Source organism: Trachypithecus francoisi, unplaced genomic scaffold (genome assembly GCF_009764315.1).
Source record: "Trachypithecus francoisi isolate TF-2019V2 unplaced genomic scaffold, Tfra_2.0 Lachesis_group5, whole genome shotgun sequence".
NCBI lineage: Eukaryota > Metazoa > Chordata > Mammalia > Primates > Cercopithecidae > Trachypithecus > Trachypithecus francoisi.
The window spans coordinates 109,202,029-109,216,823 of NW_022681470.1; the positions used below are offsets into that span (position 1 = coordinate 109,202,029).

At 55.4% G+C, this 14,795-nt stretch overlaps 2 protein-coding genes across 7 annotated transcripts; both read left to right on the top strand.

The window, feature by feature from the left end:
* The first annotated feature begins 587 nt into the window (after nt 1-587).
* Nucleotides 588-6,047, top strand: PPM1J (protein phosphatase, Mg2+/Mn2+ dependent 1J). The gene is made up of 10 exons (XM_033200071.1): nt 588-1,009; nt 2,372-2,486; nt 2,970-3,257; nt 3,553-3,665; nt 3,956-4,040; nt 4,641-4,759; nt 4,955-5,018; nt 5,175-5,282; nt 5,427-5,578; nt 5,723-6,047. Exons 1-10 carry the CDS (start codon nt 684-686, stop codon nt 5,868-5,870), a joined length of 1,518 nt encoding a protein of 505 aa, XP_033055962.1. The 5' UTR covers nt 588-683; the 3' UTR covers nt 5,871-6,047.
* A 2,602-nt stretch (nt 6,048-8,649) lies between these two features.
* RHOC (ras homolog family member C) lies at nt 8,650-14,791 on the top strand. Of its 6 annotated transcripts, XM_033200090.1 has the most exons (7): nt 8,650-8,970; nt 10,767-10,835; nt 12,126-12,288; nt 12,463-12,536; nt 12,802-12,922; nt 13,229-13,359; nt 14,198-14,791. In XM_033200090.1, the coding sequence occupies exons 4-7, from the start codon at nt 12,525-12,527 to the stop codon at nt 14,369-14,371; spliced, it is 438 nt and encodes a 145-aa protein (XP_033055981.1). In that variant the 5' UTR covers nt 8,650-8,970; nt 10,767-10,835; nt 12,126-12,288; nt 12,463-12,524; the 3' UTR covers nt 14,372-14,791. The 6 variants fall into 6 exon arrangements, with proteins under 6 accessions (XP_033055981.1, XP_033055980.1, XP_033055978.1 ...); XM_033200089.1 differs by lacking the exon at nt 12,463-12,536 and having other exon boundaries at nt 10,767-10,882; XM_033200087.1 differs by lacking the exon at nt 12,463-12,536.
* The last annotated feature ends 4 nt before the right edge of the window (nt 14,792-14,795 follow it).

The following is a 14,795-nucleotide window of genomic DNA, read 5'->3' on the forward strand; positions in this document are numbered from 1 at the left end:
AGACCTGGGTTCTGAGAGAGAAAGGAGGGTGGGAGTGGCAACCGCTTTCCCAGATCTAGAGGTGGTCTTCATGGGGAACAGCGCATCAGGAGCCCAGGAATCTACCCCGGCTCCTGATTCCGGGGTGGTCGGCTACAGCCTGGTCATTATCCCCGCACCCCCACCCGGTACCAGCTTGCCCGCTCTCGCTCCAGCAGCCCCATCCAGAGGTGGTGTCACACCTGGCGCCTCATACCAGCGGCTCTGAAGCTCCTGTTTTGCTCTGAGGTCATTAGCTCCATGGCTGTCTGGGCAGGCTGGCCACACCGAACCGAGAGCGAGGAGACCGCACTCCCTTGTCCCTCAGCCCCTGTCACAATGGAGACGTTCTAGCTGATGTCTAATCTAGCGCACGGCTGAAATAAGGTTTCCTTCTCTCCGCCCCCTTCCCACAGCAACAGAACCTACCCCTAAGAAACGGAGGGGGGGCCAAGCCGAAATGGGGCGGGGCAGAGGCCAGGGGTCCTTGGGCCTGTTCCTGGGGTGGCCCAGAGCAAGGGCAAGTTTCACCCGGGACCCGCCCAGCTGGCCGGGAGCCAGTAGCCGGGAAGGGCTGGCTGGCGCGAGCACCGCCCACCCCGAGTCCTGGGGGCGGGGCCTGGGCGGGGGCGGGGCCGCGGCCGAGGGCGGGGCAGGGTGGCAGCATGCTAAACCGGGTGCGCTCGGCCGTGGCGCACCTGGTGAGCTCTGGGGGCGCTCCGCCTCCGCGCCCCAAATCCCCGGACCTGCCCAACGCCGCCTCGGCGCCGCCCGCTGCCGCTCCAGAAGCGCCCAGGAGCCCACCTGCGAAGGCTGGGAGCGGGAGCGCGACGCCCGCGAAGGCTGTTGAGACTCGAGCGAGCTTCTCCAGACCGACCTTTCTGCAGCTGAGCCCCGGGGGGCTGCGACGCGCCGATGACCACGCGGGCCGGGCTGTGCAAAGCCCCCCGGACACGGGCCGCCGCCTGCCCTGGAGCACAGGCTACGCCGAGTGAGCGCCCCCTGGGGCACCCAAACCAGGATGGGGCTTCCACCCCTCACCCCAGCTCCGCATCCCCGGCGCTAGGACGCGTTCCCCACACTGCGTCCGGGCCAGGAGCTCCCTTTTCCCAGGACCTTTGCTATCCTCTGGTCTTCGTGCTGCACCCCCTCCCAGCCCACTTTCCAGTCGGGCTCAGCCTGTGTCACCTTCTTCAGGTCCTTCCCGCTCATTGACTGCCCTCGGTCACGCTGCCTCAGGACCTGTTCTCCCCAGAGCCCGGAGGGCGGAGGGCCCTGAGAAGGATGAGTTGGCCAGTTCCCAGTCGCGGCCCGGCAGCTTAAAGGCTGAGGGAGAAGGGGTTTCACGAAGGAGCGGGGTTCTTTTTATTAGGGAACATAGCGGTTGGGAAGACTCGCTCACCCGCTTCCCGGCTCCAGCGCCCCAGTTCCCTGTCCCTCTTACCGTAGTTCCCCTCCCCCTCCACACCCAGAAATAGCCCGCGACACCAGCAGGCCGCCAGCTTCCCCAGGGGCGGGGAGGGGGACGCCCAGGGTAGAGGAGGGTCCCATTTAGATGCCCCTCAGCCTGCCAACTCGTGCTAGCCTGGCAAAGAAGCGGACCCCCTGGCCGGACCGGCCGGCTTTCCCCAGGGCTGTGTGTATTTTTAATGCATCTGTCGGGAACGCAGAGCACCGAGGGAGCTGGGGGCGCTGAGTTCGCTGAGGAAGGTGGCTGGTGGCCCATGGACCCACCACCACCTCTCTTAGCCTCCGGTGTGGGAGGAGCTTGTGGGTATGTGGTTCCTGCCCAGTCCAGGTGGGCTTCCACTTCTACTCTATTTCAATTCCTCTTTCCCGATCTGGGCTGGAGAACTTCCTCATTGTCAAGGCAGCAGAAACTTTCGCTGGATGGTTTTAGGATAAGGGTGGGTGTGCCCATGAGGATGAGGTGCTGGGGACAAGGCACTGGGAGAGTTGATAGTGGTTGAGGGTGAGATGTAGGGTGTAGCTAGCAGGGAAATAAAACTTCTGCTACCATCTAGCCCCTCCCCCAGAAGCACCACTAGGAATGCCTTTCATTTTCTTTTTTCTTTTTTGCCAGGGATGGGGGAAGTGAGGCAGGCAGGGGACATAGCGGTTGGCCAGAAGCTCCTGCTGGCCTTTCTGTGAGGTGGTAGGGCCGGCCACCCAAACAGTACTCCTTGCACCTTGCCAGCCCTCCCTTCTCCTCCTCCCTCTGGCCTGGATCCCAGGTGGCTGTGACCTTTCTCAGCTTGGCCAGCAGGCACAGGAGACGGTGTGTGTCTAAGGTGGGGGTTATTCCAGGACCTGGTCTGGTTTCCAACGTGATGTGGTCATTCTGGCCTGGCAGGGTCATCAATGCTGGCAAGAGTCGGCACAATGAGGACCAAGCTTGCTGTGAAGTGGTGTATGTGGAAGGTCGGAGGAGTGTTACAGGGGCACCTAGGGAGCTTAGCCGAGGCCAGGTAAGCCCAGATCCCCTTTCCCAGACTCCAGAGACACAGTGACACCTCTCCCCAGGGACTCAGGCCTCTGGTTTTAAATCTGAGCCATGTGGAAGACCTGACTAACTCACTGGCTTTCTACCTTCTGGCACAGAACCTTTACCTGGCATTCATCAGTTAGATTCCACCATGTAAGCATGAATGTTACTTTCCCACCTAAAATGTAGAGGCTCACATATTTATGGATGATTTAATTGCCAGTGCTGAGTTTTGGATGTGTTATCCTCTGAGTTTGGCTTTTTGAGCCTTTGCTTTCTCTTGATAACATAGGTAGCCTTATGTGAATAAGTGAATAAACCTAATTTGCCTTCAGTAGCAAATACTGACTTCTCAGATGTTTGTATGGATGCCCAGAGTCTTGTTCTTCTCCTGGCATCACACACACACACACACACGCACACACACAAAACAAACACAACTCACCTCCAACTTTTCCTCCACCAGGGACTCTGCTTCTACTACTGGGGCCTATTTGATGGTCATGCAGGGGGTGGAGCTGCTGAAATGGCCTCACGGCTCCTGCATCGCCATATCCGAGAGCAGCTAAAGGACCTGGTAGAGATACTTCAGGACCCTTCGCCACCACCCCTCTGCCTCCCGACCACCCCGGGGACCCCCGATTCCTCCGATCCCTCTCACTTGCTTGGCCCTCAGTCCTGCTGGTCTTCACAGAAGGAAGTGACCCACGAGAGCCTGGTAGTGGGGGCCATTGAGAATGCCTTCCAGCTCATGGTGAGTGGGTGACCTGGGCCAAGGGTCTGCTAGGCAGCCACTCTGGCCAACTCTGTGTGGAAGCCAGGTGGCCTAAGGGTGTTATGCTGAGAACCCACAACACCTTTGAGAGCCCGAGCAGAGCTTGATTCAGAGGGGAGGGAGAAGGGGCAGTTATAACCCAGTCTTCCCTCCTGTCTTCCAGTGTAGCCTGGCTGGGCCAGTTGATTCCTACAGGTGGAGGGGGTAGGGGGAAGGTGACTGTGTGCCTGGAACCTCTCCTTCTACCCACCTCTGACCCTTCCTTATGTGGCAGGATGAGCAGATGGCCCGGGAGCGGCGTGGCCACCAAGTGGAGGGGGGCTGCTGTGCACTGGTTGTGGTCTACCTGCTAGGCAAGGTGTACGTGGCCAATGCAGGCGATAGCAGGTATGGGGGAGGGGGCTCTGAGAGTGGCGACAGAGGGCCACTCTCTCTGGGATGGGGGAATACAGGAGAGTGAAGTGGCAGGGGCTAAAAATCAAGACTAAAGGGAGTCAAGAGGGGTGACAAACATAAGGAGTGGCCTGAAATAGCCATTGGGTGGGGTCGGGGGCAGATACGGGGGTCTGGGTAAGGAATCTGAAAGGTCATTATGGAGAGGGCCTGGTCTTTCTGGAATTTTTCATGAATGGGTCTGAAGAGAACCAGGTCCCAATTCCTTTTCTTTCTTTGGGCAGGGCCATCATTGTCCGGAATGGTGAAATCATTCCAATGTCCCGAGAGTTTACCCCGGAGACTGAGCGCCAGCGTCTTCAGCTGCTTGTAAGTAGGAACCAAACTCCCTACCCCCATTCTTTGTCGGGTCTTGTGCCTCCCTGCACCCCATGGACCTGAGAACTCTCACACCCCCACCATAGGCACAGAAAGCACCTTACTGGGAAGGCCGCTGTGTGGACTATGGAGTGCAGGGCTGAGCTGGTGGGAGGCTGAGCTGGTGGGAGGCTGCAGCAGGGAGGCTGCAGTACTGGGCTGATCCAGTGCTCCCACTGTGGCCCCAGCTGAGGCTGGAAGTAGAGACTGAGGTGGGGGAAGGGAACAGCAAAGGCCTCTGAAAGGCAGTACAGCTTAGTGCCTACACGTAGATGGCTGTGGAGCTGGAAGCCCGGGATGCATCCTGGTCTGAGTGCTTTGCTAATTGTGTGACCTCAGCAATTCCCTCCCTTAACCTCTGTGCATCAATAGTTCCTGCCTTAAGGGCTGTTGTGAGGAGTAAATGAGTTAGTATTTGCTAATATTAGAATAACGTGTGGCACATGGTAAACTCTATTTAAGGGTCTGCTGTAGTTAACGTCATCTATATACTAGCGTGTGCTGTGAGCATAATGCCCCCTGGCTCTCTGTTCTGATCATCCCTAACTCTAGGGCTTCCTGAAACCAGAGCTGCTAGGCAGTGAATTCACCCACCTTGAATTCCCCCGCAGAGTTCTGCCCAAGGAGCTGGGGCAGAGGATGTTGTACCGGGACCAGAACATGACTGGCTGGTAACACTTCCCTCAGAGCTGGGGCCCGTTCCCATGGCAACACAACCAGCCCCTCGCCCCGCAGCAAGGTGGAAGCTGGAGGCTGGGAGTTGGGAGGATGTGGCCTTTCTAAGGGGTTTGTGTGAGGGTGCGCAGCTCCTAGGGGAGAGGGACTTTGATGCCTGGGTGATGCTTCCTCTACTCCCCCCTCCCCAGGGCCTACAAAAAGATCGAGCTGGAGGATCTCAGGTTTCCTCTGGTCTGTGGGGAGGGCAAAAAGGTAAACTCCATGGTAGAGGTGGGAGAGGGCAGGAGGACCTGTCACAACTTGTCTAGGGAGGTGGAGGTTCTACCTGAGGGTAGGGGTGGAAGGGATCTTTGGTTTCAGAGAATCTGGCAGAGGACTACAGTGGCACTCCCTCCTCATTTCTTTCAGGCTCGGGTGATGGCCACCATTGGGGTGACCCGAGGCTTGGGAGACCACAACCTTAAGGTCTGCAGTTCCACCCTGCCCATCAAGCCTTTTCTCTCCTGCTTCCCTGAGGTGAGCCATACGGTGGCCCCCTTAAACCACATCTTGCCTTCTCTGGGGGTCTCAGGCCAGCTTTCATCTGCAGTCCCTTTATCCCCAAGCTCCCTGTCCAGCAAACGCCACACCTCAATCCTCTCCCCGCTTTTCTCCCACCAGGTACGAGTATATGACCTGACGCAATATGAGCATTGCCCAGATGATGTGCTAGTCCTGGGAACAGATGGCCTGTGGGATGTCACTACTGACTATGAGGTAGCTGCCACTGTGGACAGGGTGCTGTCGGCCTATGAGCCCAATGACCACAGCAGGTAGGGGCTGCATGGTGGTAAGGGAATGGCATTGGTGAAGGAAGGGTCAAAGGGAAGCAATGCTTGGGACCCCACATTTGGGCCTGTGTATCTGTCTTCCCACATACATGTTGGTACATGAATGTGCATGTGTGCTCCTGGCAGGTATACAGCTCTGGCCCAAGCTCTGGTCCTGGGGGCCCGGGGTACCCCCCGGGACCGTGGCTGGCGTCTCCCCAACAACAAGCTGGGTTCCGGGGATGACATCTCTGTCTTCGTCATCCCCCTGGGAGGGCCAGGCAGTTACTCCTGAAGGGCTGAACATCATCCCTCCCACCACCATCCCAGCCTCTCCATACTTACTCTTCTCACAGCCCAAATTCTGAAGTTGTCTCCCTGACCCTTCTTTAGTGGCAGCTTAACTGAAGAAGGGATGCCCGCTATATCCAAAATTATAGCTATTGGCAAATAAACCAGATGGATAAAGGTGTGTGTCTTTATTTGCTTTGACTAGAAACTGAAAGATAAGAAGAAAACTCTGTGGGGTGGTGGAAAGAGCACCAGAATAGTTCTAGAAATGTGGTATTCCCCAGGTTCTTTATTCCGCCCACCACTCTTTCCACTCCACGCATTTGCTGTGAGTGTCATTGGCCACTTCTGTGGCTTCACCCATCTGCCCAGACCCTTCCTGAGCTTTAGATCCACACGTTCCAGTCATCTCCCAGACAGCCCGCTGGCACTTCAATTCAAACACCTCAAACTAAATTCACCACTGCCTTCCATAACATGTTCCTTCTCCTGGTATATCCCCTCAGTGTGCACCAGCTCTGCTGCTCCAGTTAGAAATCCTGGAGTTGGTCACCCTTTGCTTTCATTTCTTTCCCATCAAGGTAATTGATCACTAAGTATTGTTGACTATAGACCTTTAAAAATATTTCTCTACTTGTCTCCACCTCTCTCTGCCTTCAGTCACTACCACCTTTTACTATATTGGCCTCCTACATTTAGTGGCTCCTTACCGCGCCTAGAACAAAATCAACACTCAACTCCTGTGCATGGCATATAAGGTCTTTCATGATCCAGCCACTGCTTCCTTCTCCAGCCTCATTTTTCACCACCACCGCCAACTTCCTGGGGTTTGCATAACTGGGCTTTTAGTAGCTCCAACTTATCCAACATCTACTGCCGGGCATGGTGGTTCACACCTGTAATCCCAACACTTTGGGAGGCAGAGGTGAGAGGACTGCTTAAGCTCAGGAGTTTAAGACCACCCTGGGCAATAGTGAGACCCCATCTCTACAGAAAAAGAAAAAAATAGCTGAATGTAGTGGTGAGTGCCTGTGGGAAGCAGTTAAGCATCCAAGGAAATTAAGAGTATTGCTTTTAGTAGAAAAGAATAAAGATCTCAAATCAGTGATCTGTTTCCACCTTAAGAGGCTAGAAAAAGAACAGCAAATTAAACCCAAAGTAAGCTAAGGGAAGCAAAAATAAAGATGAGCAAAATAATTAGAAAAGGCCCGTCACCAGCCTGGGCAATATAGCAAGACCCCATCTGTACAAAAAATACAAAAATCAAGTGTGGTGGTACACGCCTGTAGTCCCAGCTACTGGGGAAGCTGAAGTGGGAGAATCACTTGAGCCCAGAAAGTTGAGGCTGCAGTCAGCTGAGATTTTGCCCTGCACACTTGGGCAACAGAGATCTTGTCTCAAAAAAAAAAAAAAGAAAAAGAAAAAAAGAAAAAAATTAAAATTAAAAAAATCTACACATCACCTTATCTTGAAAACTTCACCTGCTGTTCAGGACTGGGTATCCCGCAGCCACACATGCCCACACTACAGCAATGACCTCCTGTATTATAACTGTTTACATTAGGAGTCAGTAGGGAGTAGCAATTAAGAACAGGGGCTCTAGAGTTCAGCTGTTTGGGTTCTAGTGTCAGACCCAGCACTAGCTTTGTAACCTCTCTGAACCTCAATTTGCTTCTCAGTAAAATGGAGATAACTACCTCATGAGATTCTTGTAGTTAATGTATGTGGACCCAGGTCCATGTAATATAGATTCAATAAATGTTAGCCATCTTGAAACTGTCTGCATTCCTCATTTAGACTCTTAAGTTGTTTGAAGGCAGAAATGGATCTTCCAAACATAGCTCTCAGTTCACCCTCAATAAATGTTTACCGAGCCAGTTAAGAGGCCTGGGGCCAAACTGCTGCGGACCTCAGTTTTCACATTTGTCAAATGTCTGGATTGCACTTCAGATAAAGTCTGTATGACTCCTAACATTCATTCATTCATCAAATATTTGTTGGCAACCTATTATGTGCCACTCACCGTGCTAGACAACGGGGGAAGGGACAGGCTGGAGGAGCCTGGGAAGTAGCAGGGCCAGACCACCAGTTTGGAGCCAGACAGGCCCGGCTGTGTGAATTCTTGCTGTCACAAGTCAAAAACATTTGTGTAACCCACTTGATTTCTCTGAGCCTCAGCTTCCCTATGGGCAAAAGGGGATAGGTATATTTTCCCCAAAGATCTGTGATGAATATTGAAAGGGTTAAGCTGTGTAGTGTCCCAAGCACAAGCCAATGAAATGTTGGTGGATGTCCTCATTCTACTCCCATCTCCTCAGCTTCCTTACAGGAAAAGGAGACACGCGTGTAGGTAAATATCCTATACACCAAGTCAGAACTAGAAGTGGGAACAGAATTCCCAGCTGGGATCCGGAAGCATTTCTAGGAGTACCCTTTGAGGAGTAGGTAGGAATTGGACTCCTGGAAATTCCAGGCCCAGGGAGGAAAGCGAATTGTGAGGAGGAACGGTGGTCTGGGTCTGAACGGCTCTGAGAGGTCTTCAAGTTTGGGGGGATGACGTTGGGCTATACGATCCTAGGAACAAGAGGGTGGACATCTCCCCCAACCAACACACCCGCGCCGGGCCCTGGGACGTGCCGGGGGTTGCCCTTTCCCAGTCCCGCCTCCGGAGAGGTCCCAGGTGCAGCAGGAGCGAGTGGCTGCTTGGCCACAGGAGGGCAGCAGCGGCCCTTCCTGACCCCACCCCGAGCACTCATAACTTTCTCGACGCCGGTCCTCCCTTAGGGGCTGGAAGGTTGGGCAGAGTGAGTTCACCCAGGTAGTGCTCGCCCCGCTCGCCCGGCTCCTCCGCAGTCCGGGAATAACCCCGTGGCCCTCCCCTACCTGGCGGAGTGGACACCCCCGGCCCCAGGCCTGCGGACCAGGCAAGCGGCGGCGGCCCTGCACGGGGCCGGGGCGGGCCGAGCCAGGGGCCGCCCCCAGCCGACCCTCCCCCTGCCGGGCCCGCCCTCCCCGCCGCGGAGCTGGAGGAGGGCGGGGCGGGGCCCTGGGGTCAGTCTGAGCCTCCGGCACCGGCCGCGCAGCTGGAGGCGGCGGAACCGAAGGTACCCTGGGCCGGGGCTGCGGGCGGCGGGGCGTCTTGGGAACTCGTCCCCGGGAGAGCACTTTCCCTTCCTCTCTGGGCTGCAGATCGGGGCCCGTGTGGGGAGGGGGCTTCGGCCTGGGCTTGGACCCCGTTCCCTCCCCGCGGAGTCGGCATCCGGGCTGGGCGGGGGTCGGGCCGCGTCTGCACCTCCCCGGGCTGCAGCGAGGGGGCCCGGACTTGCTGGCAGGGGCTCTGGCCTCCTGAGGTCCGAGTCGGAGCTCCTTCCCCTCTCCTTCCAGCTTCCTGGAACCTGCCCCGCCGGGTGAGGGGCGAGGGAGCCTCAACTCAGACGCTCCAGCCCCCAGGGCGGGCGGCCGCAGTTGACCTAGAGTGGGATGGGGTGGGAATTCCTCCAGGCCAGGAGGGAGGCATGGCGGGAATAGGGGCGGGATGTGACCACTGGGACTTGCCACTCTTCGGCAGGGTCTGGACGCCGCGCTAGACGGTTCCTGGAGCCCGCTTGTGTTGAAGATAAGGGAGATGGGGAAGGATCCAACTCTGTGGTGTGTGTGTGTATATAGACAGAGAGAGAGAAAATGAGAATGAGAATCCTTCTCCTTCTTCATACTCGAACCAAGAAAGAGTATCCTGGGGTTTGGGGCTGGGATCCCGACACCGAGTCCCACCCTCACTCTGGTTTTAAAGTTGAGAATGCGGTATCTCCTGGTATCTCCAGAACGGATTCCTTCCCTAGGTGTAGGGTGGGTCAGCAAAGTCAACCGGCCGCTCTGGATCATCTGGGAATTCAAGAGAGCGGTTGGAGAGAGATCTGGTGTATCCACACTGTCTTGTCTTGCGGAAGGCCCCAGAACTTCCAGGCTCCATTCCAGGCCCTGTGTGGGGCTCAGTTGCCCCTCTTAAGGGGTCAGTGGGACAGTCCCTCTGGGGCTGCCTCCCATAGGGAGTTATCCATGCCATCTTGGCCTTGGGCCTAGTGTCCTGGCCTGGCCTGGGCTGCCTGCTGTTCCGGCCCAACTGTAGCCTGGAGGGAAAGTCTTCTAATTGAGCTGGAGGCTCCAGGTCCCTTAACGCATGCCTCAACCCCGGGCTTCTGTCCTCTGCCTCCTACCACTCTGGTGCCATCTGAATTACCCTGCTGGGAGGACAGCAGTGACATACTCATGCCTAAGTGACTGGCTTTCACCCCAGTAGTGATTGCCCTCCATCAACACTGCCCACCCCAGGTTGGGGCTACCCCAGCCCATCTTTACAAAACAGGGCAAGGTGAACTAATGGAGTGGGTGGAGGAGTTGGAAGAAATCCTAGCGTCAGTCACCTGGATAGAATTCCCAAGGAACCCCCTTTTTGGAGGATGGTTTCCATTTCTGGAGGCTATCTGCCGGCAGGGTGAATGCCTTCTTGCTTGTCTTCTAGGGAATCAGAGAGAGTCCGTTTTGTGGTGGGAAGAGTGTGGCTGTGTACTTTGAACTCCTGTAAATTCTCTGACTCATGTCCACAAAACGGACAGTTTTGTGAATGTGTGTGGAGGCAAGGGAAGGGCCACCCAGGATCTACTGTTGAAGGGAACAGGCCTGGGGCTGGAGTATTCGTTTCCTAAAGGACAGTGTGAGGTGGTGGTGGGGTGTGGGGAGTAGAGGCGTTCAGTCAGCCCAGTTTGACAGGATGTGGGACTGAGAGAAAAAGCTAGGTTTGAAGCCGAGATCAGGTTACCGTCGCTTTCTTAACTGCTCCCTGCCTGGTTGGTGCTGGGACTCCTCCCAACCCAGACTCTAGCCCCCTCCCCCTTCCCAACAGCCTAGACTTCATCTCAGCTCCAGAGCCCGCCCTCTCTTCCTGCAGCCTGGGAACTTCAGCCGGCTGGAGGTCAGTTCCCCTCCCCAGGGAAGGAGGAAGTGAGGGAAGCTGCGAAGGTGTGATGAACTGTGCAGATGCTCACCGTGTGTGCTGGGGGTGGGGGACCCTTGGAAGACCGGGAAGCTGACTCCTTGCCCTGAGTCACAGGGAGGAGTGGGCAGGGCCTGTGGGTGAGCTGGACCGGGAGAGGAAGGGACTGTTCCAGAGTGGGTGGAGGTGATTCCCTGGTGGATTCTTCTCAGTCACTGTGCTGTGGTGGATGTGTGGCTCCCTACAGTGTGGTCATTGTCCCCTGCCAGGGGCTGAGTGACCCAGTGTTGCTGGCAGGCCCAGGAGGAAGGGGGGAGGAAGGCAGCCTGCCCAAACTCGAGCTGTGGGCATTGCTGGGACTGAGCCTCCTTTGTATGACTTGGGGCTTTGGGGACTGGGTGGGGTGGACCAGGGAAGCTGGCTGGCTGCTGCCCCTGTCCTCTGGGTTTCCCTGCTTCTGCTCTCCTTCCTACCGCTGAGGTGACATGTCGAAGAGGCACGGCTTTGAGTCACACAGTCCTGCTTTGGATGCTGTCCCTGCCGCTTACAAGCCACAGCTCTGAATCTGTCTTAACCTCGTTGAGCCTTAGTTTCCTAGTTTGTCAAAATGGAAAGTGCACCATCTACCTCCCAGGCATCTGGGGAGCAAAGGAGATAATTCCTGCCAAAATGCCTGACAGAGTGCCTGGCACCTAGGGACTCTATAACTATTCTTCCTTTACCCACCTACCACCTGGTAGCTGATTCTGCTACTCTGGTCCTAGAGAGGGACTCCTCATTTGTGACTGGACAGGTATGACTTGTGCTGAGGGACAATCTGTTCTAGATTGGACCTTAGAGATTATTAAACTGTAAATGCATCAAAATCCTGGTAACCAATGAAGTCTGACTCGAAACCCTGATGTGTGAAGTAGATAGAAGCTTGCTCCCTGGACGTCCCGCATCCCTGAGCAGCTCTTTAGCTACCTGGAGTCCCCAAGTTGGCAAGTGGATTAGATTGAAACTCATGTTTTCCAGCTCCCAAGTGGGGTCATCGTCCACCTCCCACCACTGTATTCTAACCCATTGAAGGAGACCTGTCCCTGACCCAGAGATTAGGAATTTCAAGCTCTGTTGTTGCACAATTGGTGTTTGACCAGAAGATGCCTGAGCAAGCCCCCTGTCCCTTTGCTAGATGCCTCGGTTTCCAGGAAGGTTTGGGGGCCCCAGAGAAGTGTCTTTGGACTTTAATGGCTTTTCCTCAAATCCTTAACACCTCTTTCCTGGCAGCCCCACCATGGCTGCAATCCGAAAGAAGCTGGTGATCGTTGGGGATGGTGCCTGTGGGAAGACCTGCCTCCTCATCGTCTTCAGCAAGGATCAGTTTCCAGAGGTCTACGTCCCTACTGTCTTTGAGAACTATATTGCGGATATTGAGGTGGACGGCAAGCAGGTGAAGGCAGAGATGCCCTTCCCACCCGACCCTGAGACCCCGCCCCCAGTCACTGAATGACCTAGTATGTCCTACCCCTGTCCTTGCGTCATTCTCCCTGCTGGAACCAGTAAAAGTTAGGAAGTACATCTGCAGTCTTAAAAAACCTGGATATACTTTCTGGTTCTCCCACAGACTGGCTCTGTAACCTGGGCCGAGTCCCTTTGCCTCTGGGTTTAAGCTCCCCCACCTGCAAAATGGGGATGATGGTAAGACCTCCCTCAAAGGGTTGTTGTGAGAATTAACCAAAATAATGGTGCTCACAGTGGCAACTCAAGGGTCAAACACGTGTCTTAGCTTTCTTTAACAAACTGACCTAATTTATGTTGTGGGACAGTGATTAATACAATGCCTGGCACATAGCAGGTACTCAATAAAGAAGTTCAGTGAGCCCAAAGAACAGTGGTTTCAGAGGTCCTTTGGGTGGCAGGGTTGGGGCCCTCAGGCCAGCTACTCACTGGCCTTGTGTGTCAGGTGGAGCTGGCTCTGTGGGACACAGCAGGGCAGGAAGACTATGATCGACTGCGGCCTCTCTCCTACCCGGACACTGACGTCATCCTCATGTGCTTCTCCATCGACAGCCCCGACAGCCTGGGTGAGGAGATTGGAGGGAGGGGACTGAGAACCCTTCGGAATCAGCCAGAGGTGTCGTGCCTTGGCCTGTCTTCAGTCATCTTCAGAGGTGGGGGCGGGGATGCAGGGGAGCACTCAGGCCCTGTTGGTCTCCTTTACTGTGGTAACTGGCCCTCTGAGGGCATACTGCTCTTGAGGTTTTGAGCTGTGAAAGGGACCATCATGCTGAACGGCTTCTAAGATTCTGCTGTGGGAAGATGAGGGCCCCCCAGGGGAGCTTTCTAGCTTAAGTGGAGGCACCAACACCTGTTGGGGCATGTCTGCATAGAAAACATTCCTGAGAAGTGGACCCCAGAGGTGAAGCACTTCTGCCCCAACGTGCCCATCATCCTGGTGGGGAATAAGAAGGACCTGAGGCAAGATGAGCACACCAGGAGAGAGCTGGCCAAGATGAAGCAGGTGGGTGCGGCTGCCAGGCTGGAGCCCCTGGGGAAGAAGGCACCCTCTGAGGGGTTGCAGATGGGCAAAGGGAGCTTCTTTCCAGCTACTGCCATGTGTTAGGGGAGATGGTAATATCTCCTGGTGAGGGAGGACCTGTAGGGTTGTGTCTGATGAGGTATCAGAGAATGAAGTGACTTGTCCAAAGTCACTTGGCATTTTTATTTATTCCAGTTAATTGTCCATTCTGTTTAGAATTGGGACTATTAAGATGATTAAGAAAATCTGCCCTCGGGGAGACAGCTTCACTTGGGGTACCCAGGCTGTGCCATCACAGTGCCCCTGGGGGAGGTGTAGGGTGATGTGGGAATGAGGGCAGGCATTGTGTAAATGGCTGGAAGAAGGGATGAGAGAGCTGGCTTATTCAGGGACCTAAGTGGCTCTAGCCAGAGCACTAGAGTTTATTAAAAAAAAGCTGTCAGGATAAGAAATGCAAAGATAATTACGGCAAAGTTTCAAAGTGGGGAGATGTTAGGTCTGTGTGTTAGAAAAATAATTCTGACTGGAAGAGTGAGGATGGAGGCAGAGCAGTCAGGAGGTGGGAGGCGCTCATTCAGGCAAGAGAACTGGGGGCTGTGTGTGGGAGGAGGTGGGGCTGCACGGGAATAGAGGAAGGGACCGGAGGGATTTTTGGATCCCTGGCCCAGAAGCTGCCCAGGGTGGCTGGGGCCTGGGTGGTTTTTTTTGGGTCAGGACTGGAGGAGGAGGCATTTGTTCCAGCTACTACACTTATGGGTGAGGCAGGAGAGGTTCATGTAGTCACCAGCTTCCTCTGACCCCTCATCTTCTGTCTTCTCAGGAGCCCGTTCGGTCTGAGGAAGGCCGGGACATGGCGAACCGGATCAGCGCCTTTGGCTACCTTGAGTGCTCAGCCAAGACCAAGGAGGGAGTGCGGGAGGTGTTTGAGATGGCCACTCGGGCTGGCCTCCAGGTCCGCAAGAACAAGCGCCGGAGGGGCTGTCCCATTATCTGAGATCCCCAAGGCCTTTCCAAACATGCCCCCTCCCTTCAACAGGGGTACAGAAATTATCCCCCTACAACCCCAGCCTCCTTAGGGCTCCATGCTGAAGGCTCCCCTTTTCAGTTCCCTCCTGCCCAGGACTGCATTGAGGTTTCCTAGCCCTGAGGTGGTGGGGTGGTGCGGGCCCTCCCTCCCAGTGCTCTGGGAGCCAGGCCTATGCCCTGCCCTTCCTCAGGGCCCCTGGGGCTCTTGCCTCTTTGACCTTTCCCAAAGGATGGTCACACACCAGCACTTTATACACTTCTGGCTCAGGAAAGTATCTGCAGTAGGGGAGCCAGAGTCCCAGGCCCCTGGAGTTGTTTTTGGCAGGGGCCTTGTCTCTCACTGCATTTGGTCAGGGGGGCATGAATAAAGGCTACAGGCTCCAACGTGTGTA